We start from the raw sequence: 26,530 nt of genomic DNA on the forward strand, positions 1-26,530 counted from the left end.
TACAGGTGAGTACATACATGTAGGTGCGCGTGCATGCGTCATCTTGGGTATTGTTCCTCAGGACCTGCGCACCTTGTCTTTGGGGTAGGCATCTCTCACTAGCCTGGAACTTATCCATGAGGCCAGACTGGCTGTCCATCAAACCCGAGGACTCCTTATACCTCTGCCCTGTCCTCCCAGCCATCCAGAGCCTGGGTTTCAGGTGAGTGTCACCACAGCCAGTATTTTATTTGAACATTGGGTTCAAACTCAAGTCCTTAGGCTTGTTCACAATCTGCCCATCTCCCTGAAACTTATATCGTGCACATAAAAGACCACTGGCCCCGGGATGAAGATCAAGTTGACTGGAAAAATCGACTAAGAAAAGTCAACAAAACCATAAGCCATCCTCAGAGTCAACCAGATTGAAAATAAATTGAGAGTAATGTCAACAACATTTTAAATATTTCATATAAAAAGAATAGATATTAAGTAGGGATCAAAGATCCTATTTCATAAAATAGACATTGCTCCTAACACCAAGCATGTAAACATGCGTGAGTCTAAAAGGACAAACTCTTTTCTTTCTGATTACTGAAACCCTAAGCTTGTTTGGATGCTGTGTCCTTCACAGCTAAGGTCGCGCTCTTCACCTAGTTTCTAGAGAAGCCTGTTTCAAAACGAGTTCTGCAAAGACCTGATAATGGGCATCATCTCGAGTCCTCCTTCCTGTAGAGAAGCTGTAAATGGTCACAAATAAAATAGAGATTTAAAAAAATAAGAATGTGTAATTATACAGAAGAGCCCTTTGAAACAGCCAGAAAAGAAAGAAAAGAAAAGAAAAGAAAAGAAGAGAAGCTCTGGCAAGAGCAAGTCATGAGTATAAGCTGAAAACCCACACCACTGTGCTGGGCCCCTTCCTTGTAGAGTATGCTAATAAGAACTGGAGGATCCATTACTATGCACATCACTCTTAAAATGTACTTCGGTGGAGTTCTGAGGATCCAGACTTGCTAGACTGCTCAACAGTAAACGAACTCAGCTGCCCGCACTTCTCTTTCCATTCATCACAAGCCGTTAAACCATCCTAGGGCCTTTAATAAACATAATCATAATACAGTAATTATGTGAATCACCCCTTGAGTTGAAGAAATCCAACAGGTACCAGTGGCCTGACAATGGAGAGAATGTATTTCCGAATGAAGAGATGGGCTGTTGGAATTCTCTCCCTCAAATTCAAACAAGATTCTGACTGTGTGATCCAGCAGAGAACTCTGTCTAACATCTCTTCTAGGGTAGACATTGCTGTACTGCATCTCTGGTTATCACAGTACGTTTCCCCCACCCCCCAAGGATCTCTTCTTAATTTGTGGGGTTAAAACTAGCTTTTAAAAATGAAAACTATGCAAGAAATATTTATCTAATACTTACATACAAAGAATAAAGAAAGATCATTTCACATGGTATGCTAAACCTAAATCAGAACCAGAGCTATACTTGTGTGCCTGAAAGTCAGGTCAAACAGCCAGGAAGATGTCAACTCCATTGGTCACCATTAGAGATGCTGATTCTCCTTTGTTTAGTCCTTAATTTTGATGGAACACACTCTGTCTGCCTGTCTTGATCAGTGACTATCCTCTGATAAGATCTTTACTTTGCCCACTCCTTTCCATACCAAGATGACACCAAGAAGTGACATATTACCAGAGGCCCAGTTTTAAAGTTGCAATGGATTTGAAATCATAATCGCACACCAACTGTCTTTACTCACTAAGGCATGGAGCTTTCATGGTGGATGGAGCAGCCAGATGGTGAAGAGTAGCTAGGAGCCAAGGCGACCAGGAAAGTCATAAACAAAGCCTGGCCAGCACTGCTCCACCAGGAGCCACACCACGAGCTCACGGGACTCCATCTTGTTTTGTTTCCACCTTCAGTACAAAGTGTTGTTTCACTGCACACTTGTCTGGATAAATTTAATCCATGGAAGTCAGCATAAAGAGGAATAACATCATTGCAGGAAACATTTCAAACCTCCGGGTTCTTCCATGCTTTTGAGAGAGAGGAATCTACAGTGTTGTTACACTCTTGAGGAAGTTGCAGTTCTCTTTGAATTAAGAACAACCTAAAGTTATTGAGAGGACAGTCTCATCCATTGTCTATACAAGTGGATTCCAAAGGATCCCAGATACCTCTGGGCCTCTGCCAAGAGATCCCAGATGTGAAGTTGAAAGATAGTGGTGAATTTGGATTAATTTACATAAAATACTTCTGGGTACTATTTATAAGCTAAGCCTTTCGTTTGTGAATACATCTTTGTTGAACACAGATGCTGTGCATTGCTTACTTAACTTTCTAGTATATTTTATCTCTAAGTACCAAAGAGTCAGGGTCTTCCCTGCACTGTCAAACACGGGCCTAATTCATAGAGGCTGCCCCCCCCCCCCCCGTTGATATGTGAGTGGGTGCAGCATGTGCCCGTGGTCCTGGAACTAGGGCCCACAACTTCTGCATATGAACCCAGGACATCTTCACTGAACTGCACCTGGGAGAAATGGGTTTCTCAGAGCCAGGTCATGGCACTATGTCTCGTTTCCTTCTTCCACAAGATTGAAAACACCGTGGGAGAGAGTGTTCTTTCAGAAAGCCTCGAGTGTAAAAGGACAGTAGATCGGTTACAGTCCATAAAAAGCGTGGGCTGTTGGGGCTGGAGAGCTGGCCCAGCAGTTTTGAGCACTGGTTGCTCTTCCAGAGGACCTTGGCTCAGTTCCAGCACCCACATGACAGCTCACAACCATACGCTACTCCAGCTCCAGGGGATCTGACATACTTTTCTGCCATCCACAGGCACCAGGCACATATGTGGTACACAGACATATATGCAGACAGAACACGCATACATATAAATAAAGTCTAGGATTGGAGAGGGAAAGACATAGGATTCTAAGGAGAGGAAGAACTGACAGTCAAAGCTCTTGGTCACGCTGAGCTTGGCCGTTTGCTCAGGGTTTCAGTCGCATCTGGTCTATCCTGATTGACAAGCCTTTCTGCCACTCACGCGTGCTGCAGGGCTGTACGTCCAGCCCCTGGGGTTATCACTTTCTTTTCATAACAAACGTGCACCGTTAGAAAGAATTTGGGAAGCTAGTTCACTTAAAAGCAAACGTAACAAGGACCAATGACAGGAAGCAAGGTCTCAAAACAGACTGTATTTTCCTAAAGCATCTATGAGACATTTATTACTCTATCATTTTGGCAAATGTGCACAGCCTGAACAGGGGGAAAGTTCTCCAGAGCCCCAGGCCTAGAGCCAGTTTCTGTACACCCCTCCATGTTTATCTCAAACCCCACTGCTGCAGCCTTTAGTCAGAAGGTAGTGGCATGGGCAGAGGTCCAGACACGTGAGAGCTACAGGCTGGCTGACAGACAGGTGAGGTACTGCACCATTCTAAATACGTCAGTCTCATTAGGAGAGCAAACACGGTCCTAAAGACTCCTTAATTTATCTGAAAAGATGTTTTAATGAAACAGATTGTATTTTTCTAAAGTATCTATGAGACACTTATTATTTTACAATTTAAAAAAATTACAAAAAAAAAAAAAACCCCAACTTCAGGGAAACTTCAGAGTCTGTTTCACATACAAACAAATTCAGATGAAAAACTTGAAAATGGCTGTTTTCTGTTTCACTCATTAAAAATTCCATTTCCTTGTGTATAATAATGCCTATTAAAATCCTATTTGTGTTTGTGAAGTAAAAACTCTTTTTGTATTAAAAGATACTGATGATCTACTTTGTAGTTAAATTTGCCAACTGAATATTTGTTGAAAATAGAAAAATAAGCACGTATTTATCCTGAGATGATGAGAATGCTTGAATGCTTGTACCATTTCCCTGAGCTGGGACCATCAAAGGCGGCACAGCTAGAACTGTCTGGAAGCGGCCCGTGTCTTCTCCTTCCATGAATCCACTCCTGCTGGCCACAACCGGGCCCTGTTCCTCCCTTCAGGTTGCTGGGGCCTTGTGAGTTGCTGCTAACAGACAGAACAGCAGTGTGGGATGACAAACACAGTTAAGCGCCCAAGAGTGCTGAGTGTCTTACATAACAGTTGGTAACTCACAGTGGGATTCTCTCCGCTTTATAAAGCAGGACAATAACTAGACGTGCTGCACTTTAGTCTTAACATCAAGGAAGATTTGAGTGCAATCGTATTCTGTTCATGGAATTACCTATAAAAGTAGTGACCACGTTATAGAATTTTTAAAAATCTATAAAAATCCCTCTGAAAGCAGATCACGTTTTCCACATGACCATTAACTGGTGTCTCTTCGTCATACACTCAACCATTAGATGACATTTCCTGTTGCTAATTACACCATAACAGTGTTTATAATGGTGTTTATGATGGTGTTCATTTGTTTGGAGATTTTCCAGAGTGTTGACCATTAATATTCCTCAAAAAGTTTTAAATGTTGAACGTGATATTTTTCACAAATGCTCCACATTGAAAAGTATAGTTCCTAAGCATGTGATCAAAGACCATAATTTTAACATATATGTAAAAACATAAGTGCCGGCCTCCAAAGTGTGATAATCTGCAGAGGAATATCCCTACTTGAAAATACTGTTAAATGCCTTAGTTAAGAGCCCTGCGCCCAGGCTAGAGAGTGACTCGGGACAAGAAACCTGGACCTGGCTTCAATTCACAGCACAGGACAGGGGCCAAATCCTCAGGGTTATCACCAAGCTGGGAGACCCGCGCCCTCTTCTGGGCTGCATGGGCACTGCACACACGCGGTGCCCGTGTATACATGTGGGCAAAGCATTCAGCGTTCTGGATCTTAGTCGGGTCTTAGCTCTCTTATCTGAAAATTGTGGATAATTATCCGAGTGATGTCATGGGACTGAAAATCTTTCTTCTTGGTGATTTCACTAAGAGCTGTTAACAGCTAATACCTTAAATGAACCAAGCTGCCCTTGGGTCAGTCCATATTGAGAAATAATAAAACAAAGAGTTGTGTGAGGTTTTCAAGGTACTCAGTCTGTGCAGGTGATTCCTCAGCCATAACGTTTTGACGCTCTGAGATTCTAGGCAAGATGCCTGGATAAGACCTTGTAACAACAATAAAAATAAATAAACAAACAACTTACATCCACAATTCCATCCTATCGGCTAGATTCATCAAAAAGTTCCACCAACTTGCCAATTAATGTTTGCATTTTTTAAAGTTGACTAGAATCTTTTCTCTCTTATTCCATCCCTTCTTAACTTTGAAGTCATGAGGGTAATAGCATACCTTCCCAGTTTCTCCGACAACAAGCTAGCCAGCAGGAACCAACAGGGACATAATTTGTCTATAGTCTACTAAATTTAGGAAACAAATAGAGCCAGGTTGGGGCTAACTCCCAGCAAGGTTTACAGACGGACAGTTAGCCCTGCCTTTCACTGGCCAGCTTACGGAGCTCACAACCCCACTACAAGCCGTGGAGTAATTACTGTGCTGTTCGTTATCTTCAAACCCATAATTAGCCATGAAAAAAGCACATACAAATAAAATACTGTCTTTCTATTTCACATATACAAAGCTCTGTTGTTCAGCCACAAAGCCATCAAGCAGCATACTTTATAGAGCTGGTGTTCTGTAGTTATGTGACTTCGAGCTGAGCGTAGTTCAGAGGGACATGTGCGGGGACACTCTGAAGGGTGTCTGTCTTAAGGCTTGGACTGCAGCCTCGATTTCACGGATCTCTCAGTCATTGGAATCAAGAGCATCTGTGAAGGGAAATCTGGTGAGGAGCTCGTTAGCCGCCCCTGGACTAAGAGCTGGGAAAGCTCTTTCATCTCCTTCTCCTCTACAAACACCCAAAGGACACGCTCCTAAGCTTTCCTTCACTGTCCTGCCTTCTCTGGTTGAAATAATCACCCTGTTTACAGATAATTTCTGTGCCTGTTCCATGTCTATATATGAGTCACACATGATGAAATGGCTGGTTATTTATTCCCCTTTTAACAAGGTACACTGTGGGATATCTTTTATCTTGGTGACTAAATTACTATTGCCATATAATAATAACAGGGCTCAAAGTACCCAGGAACTGCTTCCACTAGAGATCTGTTTTTTTTAAAAAGCAATATTCATTTGTCCCTCTACTTTGTGTCTTTTCTCCTGTAGGGTACAAAAGCTAGATGATGAAATGCGTTCTATGAGGGAAGGTTTGCACATCAAGATATTACAAGGCTCTGTAGTGTGTCTGGCCAGCAGTGATCAAAGCCATTAGAAGCAGCCTGGGTCACAGTTTTTGGAAGACATGTGTGTTCTTTGGAGCACCTACGGATCTTGGTGCACCAGCTTCGCGTGATATGTCCGTGCATGTCCAGCCGGTGGAGGGCAGGGTGCATCACTGTTAATGTGAGAAACTGGAGGGGACTTAGTAGACAGTTGCTTGGGAAATTCACTTTAATGATTGACTTCACTCAGTGCATCACTTAGAAACATATTTCTTAACTGGAGTAAAAATAGGCTCTATGGGCTGGAGAGATAGCTCAGTGGTTAAGAACAGTGGTGGCTGCTCTTTCAGAAGACCCAGGTTCAAGCCCCAGCACCAACATGGCAGCTCACAACGGTCTGTTAGCTCCAGCTCCAGGGGATCTGATACACTCACAACAATGCACATAAAAATTAAAGTAAAAACATTTTTAAAAATAGACTCTAGGCATAGAAAATATCTCAGAGTGGAGAAGACATGACACTGACACACACCCCCCCCAAAAAAAAAACCAGTATAAACAGTCAAGAGAGGGACAGGAAAGCACTCACATATAATTTTGTGATTTCTCTGGTCTATTTGTGTGAATAACCAGGAGCTCACTATTATCCTATAAAGGCCAACCCCCAGATTGTTTAAGTTGTGCATACATTTGGATAAAAAATAGTCTATATCTCTGCAAACTGTACCTTTAACAAATTGACTTTTCCACAGCTCTTCTAGCATGTGAGGCAGGATCACCAGGTACTCCCTTGAAGATGGTGGTGACACCTTTACTCCCTGCCTCAGGGAGGCAGCGGCAGGCAGGTCTCCGTGAGTTGGAGGCTAGCCTGGTCTACAGAGAGAGTTACAACCCAGCCAGGGCCACACAGAGAAATACTATCTCAGAAAAACAAACAAACAAAAAAAGATTACAGTGACCAACTTGTGAAAATTGCAATTTTTCATTGTGAGGCTTTTTCTGTTATCCATTTTAACTGATTATTGTGGGGAAACTAAGCCCCCACCTGGCGAAGCCTTAGTTATTGAGTGTATGAATAAACACTGCAAATCATCTCCTGGAGTGATTCACAGATTTCTAGCAGGTACCAGACCCAAAAGAAGTCTATGAATAAAGCAATGCTTTCACTCTGCGCATTTGCCGCATCTCACCCAGTCACACACTTCTCTTTTCTTCTGCGCACACAGTAAAACTAAGAGTTAGGAAAAGCCTGTAGCAGTAAACCTGTTTCTTCAATTGAAACCTGACTTTAAATTTCCACCTTTTAAAGTGGTTTAATATTCCAATTTCTCATTTTAAAAACAAGAATTGAGAAACAATCCCTGAACATTTAAGTTATAAAGCATGCTACGTTCTTATTGGTACAATCTTTTCTTATCATTACAAGTAATTTTAAATCAACCAATATAATAAAGTAATTTTCATCAAGTTTGGGACAATATAATGATCAATGGGATTTATTGTTTTTTCCAAATTTTGAAGTCATTTGGAAATGAGAAAGTATTTATCAAAAAATAAACAAGACACAAAGAGTGATCAGGCACTCATTCACTCACTCACTCACCCACTCACCCACTCACTCACCCACTCACCCACTCACCCACTCACCCACCCACTCACCCACTCACCCACCCACTCACCCACTCACCCACCCACTCACCCACTCACCCACCCACTCACCCACTCACTCACTCACTCACTCACCCACCCACTCACCCACTCACCCACTCACCCACTCACCCACTCACCCACTCACTCACCCACTCACCCACTCACCCACTCACCCACCCACCCACTCACCCACTCACCCACCCACTCACCCACTCACCCACTCACCCACTCACCCACTCACTCACCCACTAACCCACTCACCCACTCACCCACCGACCCACTCACCCACTCACCCACTCACTCACCCACTCACCCACTCACTCACCCACTCACCCACTCACCCACTCACCCACTCACCCACTCACTCACCCACTCACCCACTCACCCACTCACTCACCCACTCACTCATTCACTCACCCATTCACCCACTCACTCATTCACTCACCCACTCACTCACTCACCCACCCACTCACCCACTCACCCACTCACCCACTCACTCACCCACTCACTCACCCACTCACCCACTCACCCACTCACTCACCCACCCACTCACTCACCCACTCACTCACTCACCCACTCACTCACCCACCCACCCACTCACCCACCCACTCACCCACCCACCCACTCACCCACTCACCCACCCACCCACTCACCCACTCACCCACTCACTCACTCACCCACTCACCCACTCACCCACTCACCCACCCACTCACCCACTCACTCACTCACCCACTCACCCACTCACCCACTCACCCACTCACTCACCCACTCACCCACTCACTCATTCACTCACCCATTCACCCACTCACTCATTCACTCACCCACTCACTCACTCACCCACCCACTCACCCACTCACCCACTCACTCACCCACTCACTCACTCACCCACCCACTCACCCACTCACCCACTCACTCACCCACTCACTCACTCACCCACTCACTCACTCACTCACCCACCCACTCACCCACTCACCCACTCACCCACTCACTCACCCACTCACTCACTCACTCACTCACCCACTCACCCACCCACTCACCCACTCACCCACTCACCCACTCACTCACCCACTCACCCACTCACCCACTCACTCACCCACTCACTCATTCACTCACCCATTCACCCACTCACTCATTCACTCACCCACTCACTCACTCACCCACCCACTCACCCACTCACCCACTCACCCACTCACTCACCCACTCACTCACCCACTCACCCACTCACCCACTCACTCACCCACCCACTCACTCACCCACTCACTCACTCACCCACTCACTCACCCACCCACCCACTCACCCACCCACTCACCCACCCACCCACTCACCCACTCACCCACCCACCCACTCACCCACTCACCCACTCACTCACTCACCCACTCACCCACTCACTCACTCACCCACTCACCCACTCACCCACTCACCCACCCACTCACCCACTCACTCACTCACCCACCCACCCACCCACTCACCCACTCACCCACTCACCCACCCACTCACCCACTCACTCACTCACCCACTCACCCACTCACCCACTCACTCACTCACCCACCCACCCACCCACTCACCCACTCACCCACCCACTCACCCACTCACCCACTCACCCACCCACTCACCCACTCACTCACTCACCCACTCACCCACTCACCCACTCATTCACTCACCCACCCACTCACCCACTCACCCACTCACCCACCCACTCACCCACTCACTCACTCACCCACCCACCCACCCACTCACCCACTCACCCACTCACCCACCCACTCACCCACTCACCCACTCACCCACCCACTCACCCACTCACCCACCCACTCACCCACTCACTCACTCACCCACCCACTCACCCACTCACCCACCCACTCACCCACTCACTCACTCACCCACTCACTCACCCACTCACTCACTCACCCACTCACCCACTCACCCACTCACTCACCCACCCACTCACCCACCCACTCACTCCCTCAGTGTTTCCTGTCTTCAAAAAAGTAAAGCGGAGCCTATGATGCACATCTGTCATGAGTTTTCTGGAGGTGCAAGAAAGAGGAAGCTGAGTATGAGGCCAGCCTGGGCTAATGAAGCCCTATCATAGAAACGCAAAGGCTAGAAGTATAGTTCAGGGGTGTGAAAACTTTCTAGGATGCACAAGGCCCAGGATTCCATCCCAAACACAAAATTAAAAGAGAAAGAAATGAAAATAGGAAAGACAGAAGGAAGGAAAGGAGGAAGATAGAGGGATAGTGGTGTAGGTCCAGTCCTGGTCATAAGGACAACAAAACACTTAAAGCCTTGTCAAATATCCTGATCACTTCAAGGATCCAGCTCCTGAGGTGGAGAAAATCACACCCTCAGCTGCATAACTGGAGAATTGGCAAGAAGGGGGAGGGGAAGGGGAGAGTGGGGAACTGCCTCCGACAGGAACTCTCCTGCCTGAGATTTGATCACTGACCCTTGGTGGAGAGGTCCTGTGGGAACACAGAGGAAGGGGAGGCAGGCTATCCAGAAGAGACCTGATAGGCTGTGGTCAGACAGTGGGGAGGAGGACCACACGAGTCAGAGGTCTAGGCAGGGGGCGGGGGGGGGGGGAATAGGGCGGAAGAGGGAGGGAAGGAGGGAGAGTAGGAAGAGGAAGATAAGAGTGAGGGGGTTACAATCGAGATGTAATGTAAATATGTTATAATAAAAATGTATTAAAATGTTCTTAGAATAAAAGGAAGATATCCACAACTGATCACAATGATTGCAGGAGGGGCGCACCCCCCACATGATACGTCCGTGATGCAGTCCCTATATCCAAGGCTCAGAGAAAATCAAAAAGGAAAAGAAAAACTGCAAGAACCAGAGCACCCAGATGTCTGATGCAGGCCAGTGTCTATTAGACGTCACAAGGAAGTGGCACATATCAAGTCCTAACAATATGGTTGCCAAGCAAGACGGGCTCAACACAACGGCAACAGCAGCTGACACGCCAGTGTGGACAGAAGGGACTTCACAGGTTCTTCCTCCTCCATAAGGAGCGACAGCAGCCAGTGGGCATGCTGGACAGTTTTGTGTCAACTCGTCACAAACTAGAGTCATCAGAGAGGAGGGAACCTCCAGCAAGAAAATACCTCCACAAGATAGGGCTGTAGGCAAACCTGTGGGGCATCTTCTTCATTAGTGATTGACGGAGAAGGCCCGGCCCATTGTTGGTGCTGCCACACCTGGGCTGGTGGTCCTGGGTTCAATAAGAAAGCAGGCTGGGGAAGCCATAGGGAGCAAGCCAGTAAGCTGGGCCCATCCATGGCCTCTGCATCAGCTCCTGCCTCCAAGATCCTGCCTTGTTTGAGTTCCTGTCCTGACTTCCTTCAGTGATGAGCAGTGCTACGAAAGTACAAGCCAAATAAACCCTTTCCTCCTCTGCTTTTGGTCATAGTGTTTTGTATCAGCAACAGGGACCCTAACCAAAATAGGAGGGAAAAATGACTTTTCTGTAGAACCTGCCTCCTGATACATTATCCAATTCCAAATGGTCAATACTAAGCACATATTAAGCACATATACATAAGAGCAACACTCAGTGGATTATGCACATTCATATGCATGTATGTATATGCACATACGTTTACATATGTAACAGTAATAACTTAAGAAGGGTCTCCTATCCCCTCTGACACCAGGAGAGCATGGCCCATTAAATCAGCTAAGCAGGGCTCATATGGGCTCACAGGGACTCACAGGCTTGCATGGGTCTGCACCAGGTCCTCTGCATACGTTATGGCCGTTAGCTGGGTGTTTCTGTGGACTCATAACAGTCAGATCAGGTACACCTCTGACTCTTGTGCCTGTTCTTGAGGCTCTTTTCCTACAGCTGGATTCCACTGTCCGGCCTGGACATGAGGGCTCTCGCCTTGTCTTACTGTATCGTGTTTTGTCCTGTTTGGCTGCTGTGTCACGGAGGCCTGCTCTTTTCTGAAGGGAAACAGAAGGGGGATGCACCTGGGGGATAGAAGAGGTGGGAGGAGCTGGGAGGAGGTGGAGGGAGTGGAGGGGGGGGGTCTGGATGTGTTGTATAAAAGGAGAATCTGTTTTTGAGTAAAAAGGGAAGGAAGAGTCGTGGGTTGGGAAGAGAATGACAGGAGTATGTGAGGCGCCGGACTGGGGTGAGCGGTGAGCTGACGTGACGGAACTATGGTACTTGTGAGTATGTGAGGCGCCGGACTGGCGTGAGCGGTGAGCTGACATGACGGAACTATGGTACCTGTGTATGAAATCCTCTCAAACACGAGTGGCCGACCAGGCACGAACACTCTCATTTGTAGACAGCCTACAAGGTAGGTCAGGTGAGGCACCCTTGGCTTCCCCTGGGTCCCCTTATGTCCCCCGCCATGCTCCTTGGACCTTAGGTTTGCGTGTGGACCAGTTCTTGCTTCCTGCTCCAGGCCCACCGGTGCTCACTCTAGGCAAGGGAGCCCTGTGCACCTGTGGCTTAACGTTCAGACTGACCTTTTAAAGAGCGCTCGTTTTCCCCCAGGTGACTCCCAGCAGCTTCTCTGATTCGAAAGGTTGAACTTTTCCTCCATGCCTTTGAAAACAAAACCGTCTCTTGAAAAGCCAAGTTCAAGATCTCTGCACTGCATGCCAACTAGACCTGCAGAGTGACCTGGATGTGGAGCTAGCTGCTGAGGTGAGGACACAGTTTTCAGTGTCTGCGCCCTGCTCTGTGCTCAGGTGGAGCTAAGGGTGCCAACGATGTGAAGCCAACGCCATTCTCAGCGTAGTCTGAGAGGAAGGTGGCTGTCTAGGAAGACTCGGAGACACTCTTGGTTAAACACCGAATCTACTCTTCCCCAGAGACCCTTTCATTTAGTGCAGACCTCTCCGGCAAATGGCCCAGGCCCTTCTGATGTTCAGGAACACATTAATTTCTGACCTCAAGTTGATTCAGCAGCAATAATAAAATATGAAAAAAAAACACGTTTGTTGCTTTTATGTGCACAATTATTTTAGGTTCGATTCACTCCTGATAAGATCTGCCCATCTGTCTGCTTCATCTCTCCTCAGAAACACAAGACTCGTGCCAGAGTGGACATTCATATGATTTACGATGGTTCTGTGTAATTGCGAGCCAGATGTTAGTGGGCTGAAACCCTTGACCTGTCATGCTGCATGTTCCTTAGCCTCTCTCACTGCAAGGAACCCCACTTGCTGAAGATGGCTCACTTGACCCTTGATGTGGACTGTTGTGGGGACCACTCATGGAAGAGCCATAATTTCAACCCACTACCATTCAGCTCTTTGTCATATCAGGGGGGCTGTTTTAAATTGCCTCATGGGAGGTAGTATCTTCTGTGTAGGACGAGGAAGCTATATGCACGACATCTCAACAATATTGTGGCCCATACAAGACCTGCATAATACAACACCAATAGAGATGACAACGTAAGTGGAGGAAACCGCAGAGGGACCCGCTGCCAGATGAAGAGTAAGTGGAGGAGGAATCTCCAGGAATGAGACGCCCCATAGGCTGTCCAATCTCAAGGGGTCAGCCCTAAGCACACATATGCTTGTGAACAACACTAAATGGACTCAGGAGTGAGTGTCTGTGTGTGTGTGTGTGTGTGTGTGTGTGAGAGAGAGAGAGAGAGAGAGAGAGAGAGAGAGAGAGAGAGAGAGAGAATGTGAGTATTTGTGTGTGAGTGTCTGTGTGTGTGTCTGTGTGTCTGTGTGTGTGTATGTATGTAAGTGTGTGTTTGTAAGTTTGATTGTGTATTGTGAGTGTGTATGTATAAGTGTGTTTGTGTGTGAGTATGAGTATGCATGTGTGTGATTGTGTGTAAGTGTGAGTGTGTGACTGTCAGTATGTATGTGTGTGTGGAAGTGAGAGAAGGGAAGTATTGTAAACAAAATACTCCTGTATGAAATTCCCAAAATATAAAATAAAACAAATGCATTTTTTAGTTGCCCTTATTTGACTGCTGATTGTAAGAAACAGGTAAAAGAGTAAAATTCCTTATAAAGTGATGTCAGTCTTGTTGATTTCACAAAGATATAGCTGTAGGATTGAATCTGTGGGTCAAAATTAAATGAGAAAAATCAAACAGTGGGGAGAGATCAAATTTGTCTATCCCTATGTCAACTGTGACACTGGATCCTACTTGCTCAAGGGGATTGTTTGAGAATGTAATAGTGATTGATACGAGCACAGGGAAGGAACTGCTGTGTCAGTGTTCACCCACCGCTCAACCTCAGCCCTACCTCTCCCAGGACCGAATATATGCGTGGTCTGTAGTGTTTTCAATATTCAGACATGAACAGGAAACAGAGGCTAACATTGCATCGACGTTGTCATGACTTCCCCTTTTCAGAGCTAAGTGCTATTGCTAGGAACGAGGTATCAGACCAAGAAAGATGGCCGCTTATCCCTGAGAAGGACTTTCATCTCTGCTGGGACGGTCTAAGGCATTCTCACTGCAGTTAGCACTGTAGGACTTTACAATGTGCTTAAAGTGTCAGAAGGAGTATTTGAGATTATCTAGCAACCGCACAGCCCAAGGCAAAGATGCCATCAAGGTTGTGGAGGACGGTACCCAGGTGCACGCCTTCTCACTTGCACGCCTTCTCACTTGCACGCCTTCAGTAGCAAAGAACTCCTGATTTCCCCAAACACCCTCTGCACAGGATCCGTTCACAGATTTGTTCTTTTGTTGAGTGCAGACTGCACAGCAGAAACCCCCACAGAGGCTCTTTCATGTTCGTGGAGCCAGTGGAAGACCGTGGGATGACGGCACCAAGGGGAAGGGCCTAGCTGTGTCTTGTATCTCTGTTTTCTCATGGAAAGCATCTCCCCATCTGTGGAGCAAAGCATAGAGTTTTCCTTTGACCCCACTTTGTCCTCTGTCTTCTGGCACATGCTACATCCTCCATGTCTAGTGAGCCTGGTCCAAAGCCAAGCCCATCTGCCGCTAGACTTCCCTTCCTATTCCCCCGTCAAAAGAATACTAATTATTACAACTCAGTGAGTGTGTGGTACAGCAAAGAACACAGAACTTAACAAATACTGGGTGAGTCTAGGAGGTCAAAGTTCAGGACACCTTCTCCAAAAATGATTCTGGATGTACCTGCCCTGTCAATTCCTAGCAAGAGACATCACCCAAGACTTTTCCCACCTGGAGCTGAGGATGGAGGATGACACTGATCTTCCTTGCCTGATCTCACGAGATGGCTGCCTACCTTGCTTAGATATACGGGATCCTTTCAGGCTGGAATACAGCATGGATTAATTTGCTTTCTTTTTTCTTCCTTCCTTCCTTCCTTTCTTTTATTTTTTCTTTTGGCTTCTGGTTTTTGGCTTTTGGCTTTTGAGGCAGGGTTTATCTCTGTAGCCCTGGATCTCTTGGAACTCTATTTAATAGACCAGGCTGGCCTCGAACTCAGAGATCCACCTCCCTCTGCCTCCCAAGTGCTGGGATTAAAGGTGTGTGTCACCACTGCCCATCAGAATTTGTGTTAGTTTCTAATCTGAAATAACAGGGGAAAAAATATAAACTGCAACGCTCTTATTCCAACCAATGTTTTGGTTTGGTTTGGTTTGGTTTTTAAGATTGTATTGGAGATCTACTGAATAATCCAGTTGCCTTTCTCAGAAAGCAAAACAGAGTCAGGTACAACAGATCAGGATACCATTATGAGTGATGAAATGTATACTTATGAAGCTTGCAAATGAGTAATGAGAAAAGCCACAAGACCTCAGGAGAGGATGACATCAGTTTTCGTGGTGTTGCCATGGGTTTTAATGAGCTGTTACCACTTTCTGGCCATCATTAAATATGTTTATATAAACAAGAGATACATTCTATGAATGAGGTGAGATAGAGCCCTGTTGTCAGGGACATAGGCAGTGTCATATAACTAGAAAACACTGAACGTGGGACACTAAAGCTGGTCTGCGTTTAGCAAATGCCACATCATGGTTGATTTCATACTTAAAGCCTTTCAATAGTTTGCATTACTTTGAAATGTGATTGCAGTATATCTAAGATAGGGTTATGCTTATTTTCTGAAATATTGCAATTAAATCACTGTTCCTTTAAAAAAAAAACATAAGTGGCAAGAAGGAGTCTGGATGCTAAGGAGCACACTCATCATATGGCCCCGCCCCCAAGCAATGATGGACAGGCAGCTCCGCCCACTTTGATGAACAGATCAAGAGGTAAAGTATCACTTTCATTTCTCTGTGAGCTGTTTCGCTGAGGAAGCTGACCTCCATGCATTCTCTCTTTTCTCTGACAAACCTAATGAAAGTAACGGATGTGTCTTCATTCACCAGTGACTTACAGCTTCCCCCACCTCCTCTGCCCTTGTCCTCCTGTCACTCACTAAGCCTACAGGTGTAAGGTCATCAAGACACAGCCGCCAAATGCATCGACTTATTTTTAAAAATGTTCTTACATTTATGTGTGGAGGTGTGTACCTGTATGTGTGTGTGTGTGTGCATGTGTTGGTGTGTGTTGGTGTGTGTGTGTGTGTGTGTGTGTGTGTGTGTGTGTGTGTGTGTGTGTTTACCTGCGTGTGTACTACTCATAGCACAGATTGGGAAGATCAGAGGACAGTTCGTGCAGTTGTGCAGTTGGCTCTGTTCCTCCATGACACAGGACTGAGGTGGTCAGTCTTGGCAGCAAGCACCTATACCCACCGAGCGGTCACACCATCCCCTCCCTAACCTAATGTTCATTCTGCAATGTGGGACACTTTTGACTAATTCCGTATCTTTCTCAAAACTATTTTGCTTTTTCTCGAGTTTCAATTTGGAATGTTCTCCCAAGACCCACATTATACAGGCATGGTTCCAAGCTTGGGAAGTGGTGGAAACTTCAAGAGATGCACTCTAGACAAAGTTTTCTGGGCCTTAGGAGCATGCCCTTAAAGGAGGAAGGGGATCCCAGCTTTTATCCTGTTTTCCTTTCCTGTTTTTAAATGTGCTATGCAGAAGGTAAGTTATTTTTGACAAATTCTATCCTGCCTCACCAGAGGCTCACTTCACGGGACAGACATGAAGACTGAAGTAAGCAGTTTCTAATTTCTAAACATCTGTAAGCCCCGTTGGCTGCTCCTAACACTGGGGTGTCTACATCAACAGTGCAGTCAGTGAGAGTGAGTACCACGTCACCAGTACCACATCACCACCGCCACGCCACCAGTACCACGCCGCCAGTACTATGCCGGCACTACCACTTGCTGCCTGGTTCGATTTGCATTTGAAACGAACAAAGCAGGTGGCAGTTCAGTAAGAAAAAAGACCCAATCTTTTTTAAGGGGGTTGCAGAGAAGAAAGAGTTCTAAACTTTGGATTGTCCATGAGACCATTTCTAGTGGGGCATATAGCTGCGTTTCCAAGTGTCAGGCAAGGATGTACCAGGTGACAGCAAGAAGACACAGCAACAAGGAAGAAAGAGGTTAGATGTCACTAACCTCACCGCATTGGTGGGAATCCCTTCTCTGGAGCAAGCAGCCAACAACAACAACAACAAAAGGCTTCTTGTGTAAACGCATAGACATGATGACCGCATTCACTCGCCGCACACAAGGGTGAGCACACCATCAGTGAGATTGAAGCCACCCTTAAATATGAGAGGAGTATTGCCATGAGACTTTTACCACAGGGACCACTACCATGGCATCTTGCTTACAAATAACTGAACGTAGAAGCAGACTGTGGAGAAGTCTAGTGATAAAGAATTATTACTTTAAAATTTGTATTTTCATGCATCCAGTATAATATAGCTTATATCATTAGAATAAACACGTGTTCATCTTATTTTGTTTTGAATATTAAATATCAGAGAAAATTAGAATACTTTATTAAGAAAATTATTTTAAATATAATTTTTAAATGGTTATTTATAATTACTTCCAGAGAGAACTTTTTCTGCTAAAAAAATGTTTCCTGAATTAAGCTTGCTATCAACCTGTGTTCATGAGCAGTGTGTGTCTTTAAAAAGACTATATACAAATGTCAAATAGTTCTTGTAATGCTATGGAAAACATTTTTTTAAAAAGGAAAAGAAAAAACCATGGCTTATTAACATTATTTTCCAGGTTTGATGACGTGAGTGAATGAGGAAGGAATAGACATGAGCTGCAGCACCACAGGAGGCCAGCAGGTTGCCTTGAAAACCAGCCATATACTTTCAGAAAAGTCTGGGCTCCATGCATTTGAATAGGACAGATTTAGAAGCAGAAATAATCAGGTGGGCATCTCAAACACCATCACTAAGTTCCCGCATCCCATGCCCAGCCCATCCTGTGAGCATGGATGTGGCGAACTGGACCAGCAGGAAGCCGGGCTGCAGGCCCACATCTCCACACCCAGGCATTTCCTTAGCCCTGAGGTGCCTTCTGCCTTAGCATCTCCCCTGGGATCAGGTACCTCACTGCACATCTGCTCCCTCAACCTCCTCACTGGACTGTCACTCCTGAGCCTCTGTGTGTATGATGCATTTCCACAAAGCACCTGACTGGTTCAACTTCCACCATAATTGTTCCACACAGGGGAGACACAAGGACCAAAAGAGCTTGGCTGAGTATCATACGCACTGAATCAACTTTGAACAAGCTCAGGCCTCATGACACACACCAGATAAATGACATCTTTAGACATCAGAGTTCCATGGCCCCACAGGCACTGCAGTAATATTAAAGAAATAACCTTATGACCTAAGCCAATATGAACATCAAAGTCCTCGAGGTTTAGTTACCATAAGATTGATATATCTTTTAAGAGAAATGAAACTAAAGCAACAACTCAGTAACCCACACATATGCAGTGTGTTCCTTGTAACACTTATTTAAACTCCGTTCTTGCACAGTTCGTTTAGCAAGGAAAAGTTATCGAGTGGTTTGCAGTTTCCATGTGAGGGAGCGCTGGGTTGGGATCTCTGCCTGGTCCCCTAATCCTCTGCACCGCAGTTCTCCTGCATAGGCAGACTCTGACCTCATCCAACAACAGTGACTAAAACCAACAGACATCAGCATCCAGGTTATGTCCCATATAGCTGCTAAGCTGACCCAGTTACAAGCCCAGGGTAAAAAAAAAAGCACACACACTTCTGGGTCTGGAAAGCTGCAACATTTCATATTAATGCGTATTGTTAAACGTTGTTGGTTTTTTTTTTTTTTCTTTTCAGGGAGGAGGGAAATGCCAATGATAAGTAAGCAACTGTGTGTACCTCAAAGGAAAACTTTTAAAAACCACAAATCTGAGTCATAAAATGATTTCGATGGTATATTCGGCACCAAAGTGGCCCTATTCCTCTGCATGACTGGACGATCTGACTCCGTAGGAAAGGCACTCGATCACAAACAGGACTGAGAACCACACAGCAGCACTACGTAAATGGAGACCCGTTCTTACATGTGTTCTCCGTCCTCTAGGCATGGACACGTGTGCAGTCACTACAGACAACAAAATACTGCTGAGCATCCAGACTTGGGGAGGAAGCAGCTTTGAGGGGCTGGGTTTTCTTTCTGAAACCTGTTTACTGGTATGGGAAGAGATTGGTCTGTTGTGAGGAGCACTTCCTGCTCTCTCAGAGGACCGCGACCGGATTCTCAGCATCTGTATGGTGATCAGCTGCCTCTTTTGATGGTGTGCTGGATCTTGTACGCACAGGGTGCACATACATATACTCAGGCACAAACATATATAAATAAACTAAAATGAGTAAGCATTTCCAAAAACCTTCTCCATGGCCTTAAAGAACATAACATCACAATAAGTAAGAACAAGGGCTACCCTCGTTTGCATCTCTGCTGCTGTGATGAAACACGGACCGGATCTGACTTGCGGGAAGAAAGAGGTTATTTGACTTGCATCCCATGTCTTGGGCTGCCATCAAGGAAGTCAGAAAAGGACTGAAGGAAGAAAGAAGGAAAAAACTTGGAGGCGGGAACTGAAGCTGTGAGCACAGAGGACCACTGCTTGCTGCCTAGCATCCGGACTCACAATCAGGCTCTTTCTTAAACACCCCAAGCCTTCCTCGAGATGGCACCTTCAACTGTGGACTGGGCCCTCCTAACATCAATTACCACTCAAAAAGCTGTCCAGCGGATATGCCTAAGAATGGAGGGAAACCCTTCAGCTGAAGGCTCCTCTTCCCAGGTGTGCCGAGTGGAAGTTTAGTTAACAGGAACTGTTTTGTTGGCTCATTGGTATCAAAGTCCACACCACATCATCTAAACTCCATGACTTCAGAATGGGAGGTACTGTGAGCAACGTGAAATGGAAATAAAGAAAATCTAAACTATTACGGAAACTTCAAGCCCTTGATATCCATGAGGGACTGGGTAGTCTGCGTCTTCCAGACCCAAGCAATTGACTTGTTTAAACATGAGATTATAAAAACTAACACACTCCAAGAGTCCACACATTCTATAGGCTGTGAAGACTAAAGTTTACACAGACAAAACTGATCTTTATGCTTTGCCATGATCTGTGTTAGAATCCAGTCTCAAAACTGTGTTCTGAAAGCATATTAAGTAAATAATGCTGTCAGTGGCAACAACAGCTAACGCTTAACACAAAATATATGTGTAGCCCCAGACATCACTTTCCTAATATAATACAGGACCTTAAATGGCGAAGTGTAAGTTACATATTTATGTTTGTACATTTCCACACAAATGGAAATATTTGCTTTTTTTCAAAAAAAAAAAGTTAAACCATCTAGTTATCACAGTGTTTTAAAAAGTTCATTTTTTTCTAATTTGTTACAAAACAGGGGCTTTCTAAAGTAAATTGGCTGTATTTGATCTCTACTTACTATGAACTCAAGACAATTAAGTAAATAAAAACAAACAAAATAAAAGAAACCGTGAGCTAACTCAGAGCCCCAGCTGGCTGGGTCCTTCTGCCTCGTCCTCCACAATGAAGCAGTTACTGGTATAGAGTGTAAGGTTTACTGTCAAGCCATATTATATGTAATTTGAGGGTGTTTTAAATGCATAACTGCTCCAAACTGGTCCTCAAAAAAGCTCTTTAAGAAAAGCTACATGGAATTTTAATTTAATTCATCCTTATTCTGTAGAGTAGATTTCTAAGGAAGGGAGAATATGAAACTAAGTTCAACAATATATCTTAACTGTAAAAAGGTAGATGTCGTTGAAGCAAACCAGTTAAAAAGTTAACGTTTCTCTTAAAATATGAATACCACTAATGTATAATCCTAACAGGATGCTATATATCTTATCTATAATATCTGTTATAAACAGAAAAAATGTTCCCTATGAGTATGTTAACAATTATGGAGACACTGTGTTTACTTTTAGCCTACCTTTTGGACAGCTAATCCTCTTAGCCTATCCCTGGCTTCGTAACTGTCAAAATGGGGCAGAAGGGAAGCTCCTCACAGTACTCATTTGTAATTGTAATTACATTGACATCAGTAAATGTTTTCATAAATTCGGTTATAATCTTCAAGATCAACAGTCACTTTAAACCACCTTCATACTTTGCACGAAGGTATATGTATGACTGTTCTCAGAATCAGAGAAATTATTCATTAAGCAAAGGAAATATACACTTATCACTTTCTACATATAACTAGCTACTTCATTTGCCTTAAGCCAAGAACACTAGCACTTTAAACTTAAATTCATATATATTTTTAAAACCATTATGAAATTAACATGGCCTAAAGGCAAAAGAAATTTGCCACCTCTCTGCCACTGAGAAATGGATGCAAGGCATCAAGACATTTCCAGTAACAAACTGCATTGCACTTAGGAATAGAAGCACTTTTGTTTACTTTTCAATGTGAAGAGGAACTTATAAGGCTTTATAGTGTTAACAAATTCTACTTTTATCCAAAAATATAAATGTCAGTATAAACTTAGAGTACCGCATAGCAACATAAAATATTTACATGAAACCTTTCCTTTACAATGATATAAAGCTCACGTTGAGAATTAGTTAAGATGAAGAGAAAAATAAACACTTGGTGTATTTGGGCACTTTCACTAAGGTTAGAAATGGCTGCAGTCCACTGACAGCACAGACCCTCTTTCAAATGCTGAGTTGAGCAAACTAACATTACAAAGCATGTGAGTGAGTGAGGGCTTACAGTCCAGGGAGCGTGCAAATTCAAATCGTCACCACGGCCCATAGCTGTATACTGTTGGGATCTATGTAAGACTTCTACTAGTAATATAACCACCAGTCATTTCCTTCTTGTCATGTTTCATGCGACAACCCTGTCAGGATAAATAGCCGTGCGGTGTATGCATTAGTCATTCGCTGCTGGTTCCTGTCATGAAGGCTGAGTCTTCTTTATAAGAACGAGCTATAGGTATGTTTAAAGCATATGTGGAGAACGTAAATGTTGGCCTAGCCATTGGAATGAAATTTCAGTTAACGTGAAAAACTGACTTTTTAATTTCAGTCCAAGTTTCTGATCTTAAAAAGACAAAAAAAAAAAAAAGCCATAAGCAAGGTAAGCTGTAAGTAAAATGTAGTTGTTGAGCTCCGATAACTTAAAATAAGATCCCTGGGTCAAAGCATCACAGGTCCTTTGAGCTCTATGGAGAAGCCCTCCTCCTTTGACAGCAAGAAAAGAAGCCCATCTGAGTGCATGGGGTTGGGGAAGTAGGAACGGAAAAAGTTATGGTGCCATCTCTTTTGAAAAACAATACAACTTTCTTGTGGTTCCCCCCCCCACACACACACACCCCTTTGGAAACCACTTTGAAAAACTAATATCCACACCCACGGAGATCCTGTCCTCAAGTCCTCCCTGCTAAAGGTCACTGCAGAGAGCCTTCAGTCTTCAGGCCTCTCTTGGGCAAGCCCCGTTTCAGCACCATGGACAGCGCAGCACATCCAGAAGCCCAGGGTTGCAAACACCTATTTCTGAAAAACCCGCCTAGACCTCCCCTTTGCTAATTAGCAAGGTCAGAGTCCTTGTTGACTATGATACAAGTTATTAACTATTTTCCAGAATTTTAACTCACAGCATCAAAGATGTGTCATTTACTATTTCTTCAGAGTATGCAAAACAGAAGAAGCAATTACATAAGGTGTATGATCACCAGCTTAACATTGAAAATCAATTGGTAGATAGCTAATTACAGCCTTCTACTCATAGGACACCCAGGTTAATACTACACAAATGTCTAAGAAACAGGAGGCTTAAAGTAGAACCAGCCTCCAGACTTTCTGAGGAACAAGAGCCACCCCATAAAACCCATGAGATCTGTTGTGTTTGGCTGTTTTCTCCCCTACATCAACAGCTACACTTTGTCTTGTTCCTAGAGACAACCAACTTCACTATGCTAGCAGTGGAGAGGTGATGTAGGCAGATCCACGGGAAGATCCCTTCTGACTACCTGTGTGTACGGGTCCCCTCTCTCACAGAGTTTGAACCAGCTGCATCACTCGAAGAAACACCTAAAGCTTGACTTTGTTATCTTAGAAGATGAAGGCGTCAGGCCACCAGCAGCCTACCAGGTGTCCCCAACTCCAGCAGAAAGCCAAGTTCTTACAGCCAGCTAGACAATGATTAAACTTAAAAAACCAGAGCCAAATAAGCAAATGGAACAGACGGAAAGCCGCAGAGAAGGGGGAAAGGAACCACTGCCCCTACCTTGCAGTCCTCTGGACACGACTTCACCGAGTACTCGTCCGACTGTAAGTACTTGTGCAGCACGCTTTCAAACTCTTCGTACTTCTCCTGAGCGTGGTGGTCATAGTCCTGGTAAGCCTCGATGCACTGTCTACACGTGGTCATCTCACCGCCCTCCGTGAGCACCACGTCCAGACTGCAGTTCAAAGTGCTGGGACTGGACAGCCCCGAAAACAACTCCCAAAGTGTGTAGGAATTACAAAACGAAAGGTAAAAATCCGACAAGTTCCACAACGGAGTTGTCCGAGAGCCCCTGGGCGATTGCTCCTCCCCCGCGGCCGCCCCCCGACTCCAGTTCCTGGCGCACACCGCTTCTGCGCTCTCCACGGTGAAGCACTGGCCGGAGGAGGCGCCCTGGGGGTAACAAGTCTCCAGGCGCCACACCGGCTTGGCAGAGTTTCCTAGAAAAAGAGCCCTGCTCCGGTTGTTCTTGCCTCGGTTGCCCTTGCTGCTGCCGCCGCCGCCGCCGCCACCGCCACCGCCGCCTCCCGGGGAGGGGGGCAGGGTGGGGGACGAGGAGGCGGAGAGGAGTCTGTGTGCCTGGGCGGCGGGCGAGGACTCCCCCATGCTGGCCAGGAGCGCGGGCCAGGAAGGCTCCTGCTGCCGCTGCCTCTGCTGCTGCTGCTGCCGCTGCCTCTGCTGCTGCTGCCTCTGCTGCTGCTGCTGTTGCTGCTGCTGCTGTTGCTGCTGCTGCTGCTGTTGGTGATGCTGCTGTTGGTGATGCTCTTTGTCCCGGGTCCGGGTCAGCTTGGCCTCGGCGCAGAACCACAAGTGATCAGAGAGCAGGACTGTGAAAAACAGGAGAGAAGCCAGAGACAGTCGCCATTTCTGAGCCCGCTCTGAATCGATGAACGGTTTCTCGTTCTCCCGGGGTGCTGCCAACCAGATTTTTAAGCCGTCGTCATACTGCCGACACATCCAAGCACCCCTGGTCATATTTTGGGAACGCACAGCCCTGGCCGACTCCACCGTGAGGGCTCCTGTGCCTGTGTCACCACAATATGCATTGACTTAAAGGGTTTAATTTCCGTATCCCCTCCTCCCGTTTCTTCTCTCTCTCTCTCTCTCTCTCTCTCTCTCTCTCTCTCTCTCTCTCTCTCTCTCTCTCTCTCTCTCTCTCTTCCTCCCTACATAAATATTACCATACTTTGGAGGAAAATCTTGCTTCCGACCTAATCATCAGCCGACCCCATCCCCTGGAGAGTGGGAGACAATAAGAGAGAGAGAGAGAGAGAGAGAGAGAGAGAGAGAGAGAGAGAGAGAGAGAGAGAGAGAGAGAGAGAGAGAGAGACGCGGAGGCTGGTGCTGTGCTGGCCGGTGGGAAGGCTGAGTGCGGGAGGTGATGGTGGTGGAGGTGGCGGGGTGGCTGGCGCTGCTCCTGTCACCCCGGCATTGTCAGCGCTTGGGTCCCCATGGCCCAGCTGAGGACAGCCCGCTCTCCCCTGCCAGGGGCATGCCGTGTCTCCGCTGCCCACTGACGGCGACCGGAGCGCCTCCCCTCCTCCTCTCCTCCTCCTCCTCCTCTTCTCCTCCTCTTCCTCCTCCTTCCTCTCCGTCGCTGGTTTCTCCTCCGCCTCCCGCGCCTACTTCGCGCTGGCTCTCCCCGCGCCCCGAGCTTGGGCGGCCGCCGGCGGGGCTGTCCCTCCCCCCCACCCCCCACCCCGCGCTCCGACTGTCGCCGCGGCCGCTGCAGGTCTGCCCGCGGGCGCCGCCGGGGGCCGAGTCGCCTGCTCTGGGCCTCCGGAGGCCACAGTCATCTTCAGTCCCCGGGCTAAGTTGCCGCCATCTTCGTCCTGGAGGCACACTTTTTTGGGGGGGAACGCTGGATTTTGCGTCATCTCCTCCCGCCCTGAGGTCTCTCCATCCTGGCGCAGTGGCGGCGGCTCGGCCCGGGGAGGAGGACGAGGACGCGCCGGGTGGCGACTTGAGGACCCGCTGTCCGCCGCCCCCTCTGGGCCCTCTGCGCTGAGGCTTTTGCCCTGGGCTTGCAGTCCCTCCCCCACTTTTTATTTCAGAGTCAGGACGTGGGCTGAGTGGCCAGGGCTGCTGTCCTGGGTCTCCAGCTTCTACCCCGGTGTCCAGGGGACAAGTCCAAGCCTCGGGAGGGCAGCTAAGAGGTCCTCGTTGGGGACCAGGGGCTGGGGACCATCTCCTTCACAGATAGCCTACAGCAAGAGGAGGCTGACTAGAGGAGGGGCGAGGTGACTTTGCAGGCTCAGTCTGAACGCTCTCTTTGGGTCCTTAGACAGCTCTACTGCTTTCGGTTGTGTCCTAAATCGGCTTTATGGGTCAGAAAGGATGCGGGGTGCACGCGTCTGTGTGTCTGCCTGCATGGTGGTGCTTTCCCGGCACCATGTGTGCGCTGCAGCTGTGACCACACTATACTCCATGTCTGACCATTTTTCCTCCTACAAAGTAAGCGTCAACAAAAGGTCTGTTCAGCCCTGGGGAAGCACCCGCATTAAGGTGCACCCGGTTGGCGTTGAGCTCTGGGGCCCTAATCTCGGAGGATTCCTCCAGAGGACCCTGGGGGCACCAGCGCACTGTTCCTGCAGCCCAGCCCAGCCAGGTGGGTTCCTCAGCTCCGGGACTTCCGCAGCGCCCTCCAGGCTGGCGCTACAGTCCGGAGCTCTGGTGCCCCTTAGTGTTGGCTCTAGGAGTTCCAAGAAGAGAAAGGCAGACACACGCTGGGAAAACCTGGGGTCCCCTGATTTCCGGTCGGGCAGGGTGGGGAAGCCAGGAGCAAACAGCTGTCTCCTGAGGTCTGGACAGCTCCTGCACACCGCCTAAGTTCCTACCTGAGCCAAGAGCACCAGACTTGGGGGATGCCAGGCGTTCTCTCTGACAACCAGGTACACTTAACGACCACCATGTAATTCTCTCTCGCCTGCATCTCAAGCCAACGCACATTGGGAAAAAGCCTTACCAGGTGCCCTGAATTCTAAACAAGTACCCTAAGAAACCAAAACGAGGGCTCAACAGAATTTGTTTTCCTATCACAGGAGCTGTGGGTGCTGGGG

General features: G+C 46.6%; 1 protein-coding gene across 2 annotated transcripts in view; it reads right to left on the reverse strand.

Annotated features, from left to right (window-relative positions):
- NALF1 (NALCN channel auxiliary factor 1) overlaps positions 1 to 25,143 on the reverse strand; it is a 514,669-nt gene extending 489,526 nt beyond the window's left edge. For both annotated transcript variants that reach the window (XM_084760427.1, XM_084760428.1), the window contains exon 1: positions 23,472 to 25,143. In XM_084760427.1, the coding sequence (XP_084616553.1) occupies positions 23,472 to 24,446 (975 nt within the window). In that variant the 5' untranslated portion in view covers positions 24,447 to 25,143. The remainder of the gene's footprint in view (positions 1 to 23,471) is intronic.
- Positions 25,144 to 26,530: the final 1,387 nt, after the last annotated feature.

The sequence above is a fragment of the Acomys minous genome, assembly GCF_964271855.1.
Source record: "Acomys minous genome assembly, chromosome: 15".
Lineage (NCBI taxonomy): Eukaryota > Metazoa > Chordata > Mammalia > Rodentia > Muridae > Acomys > Acomys minous.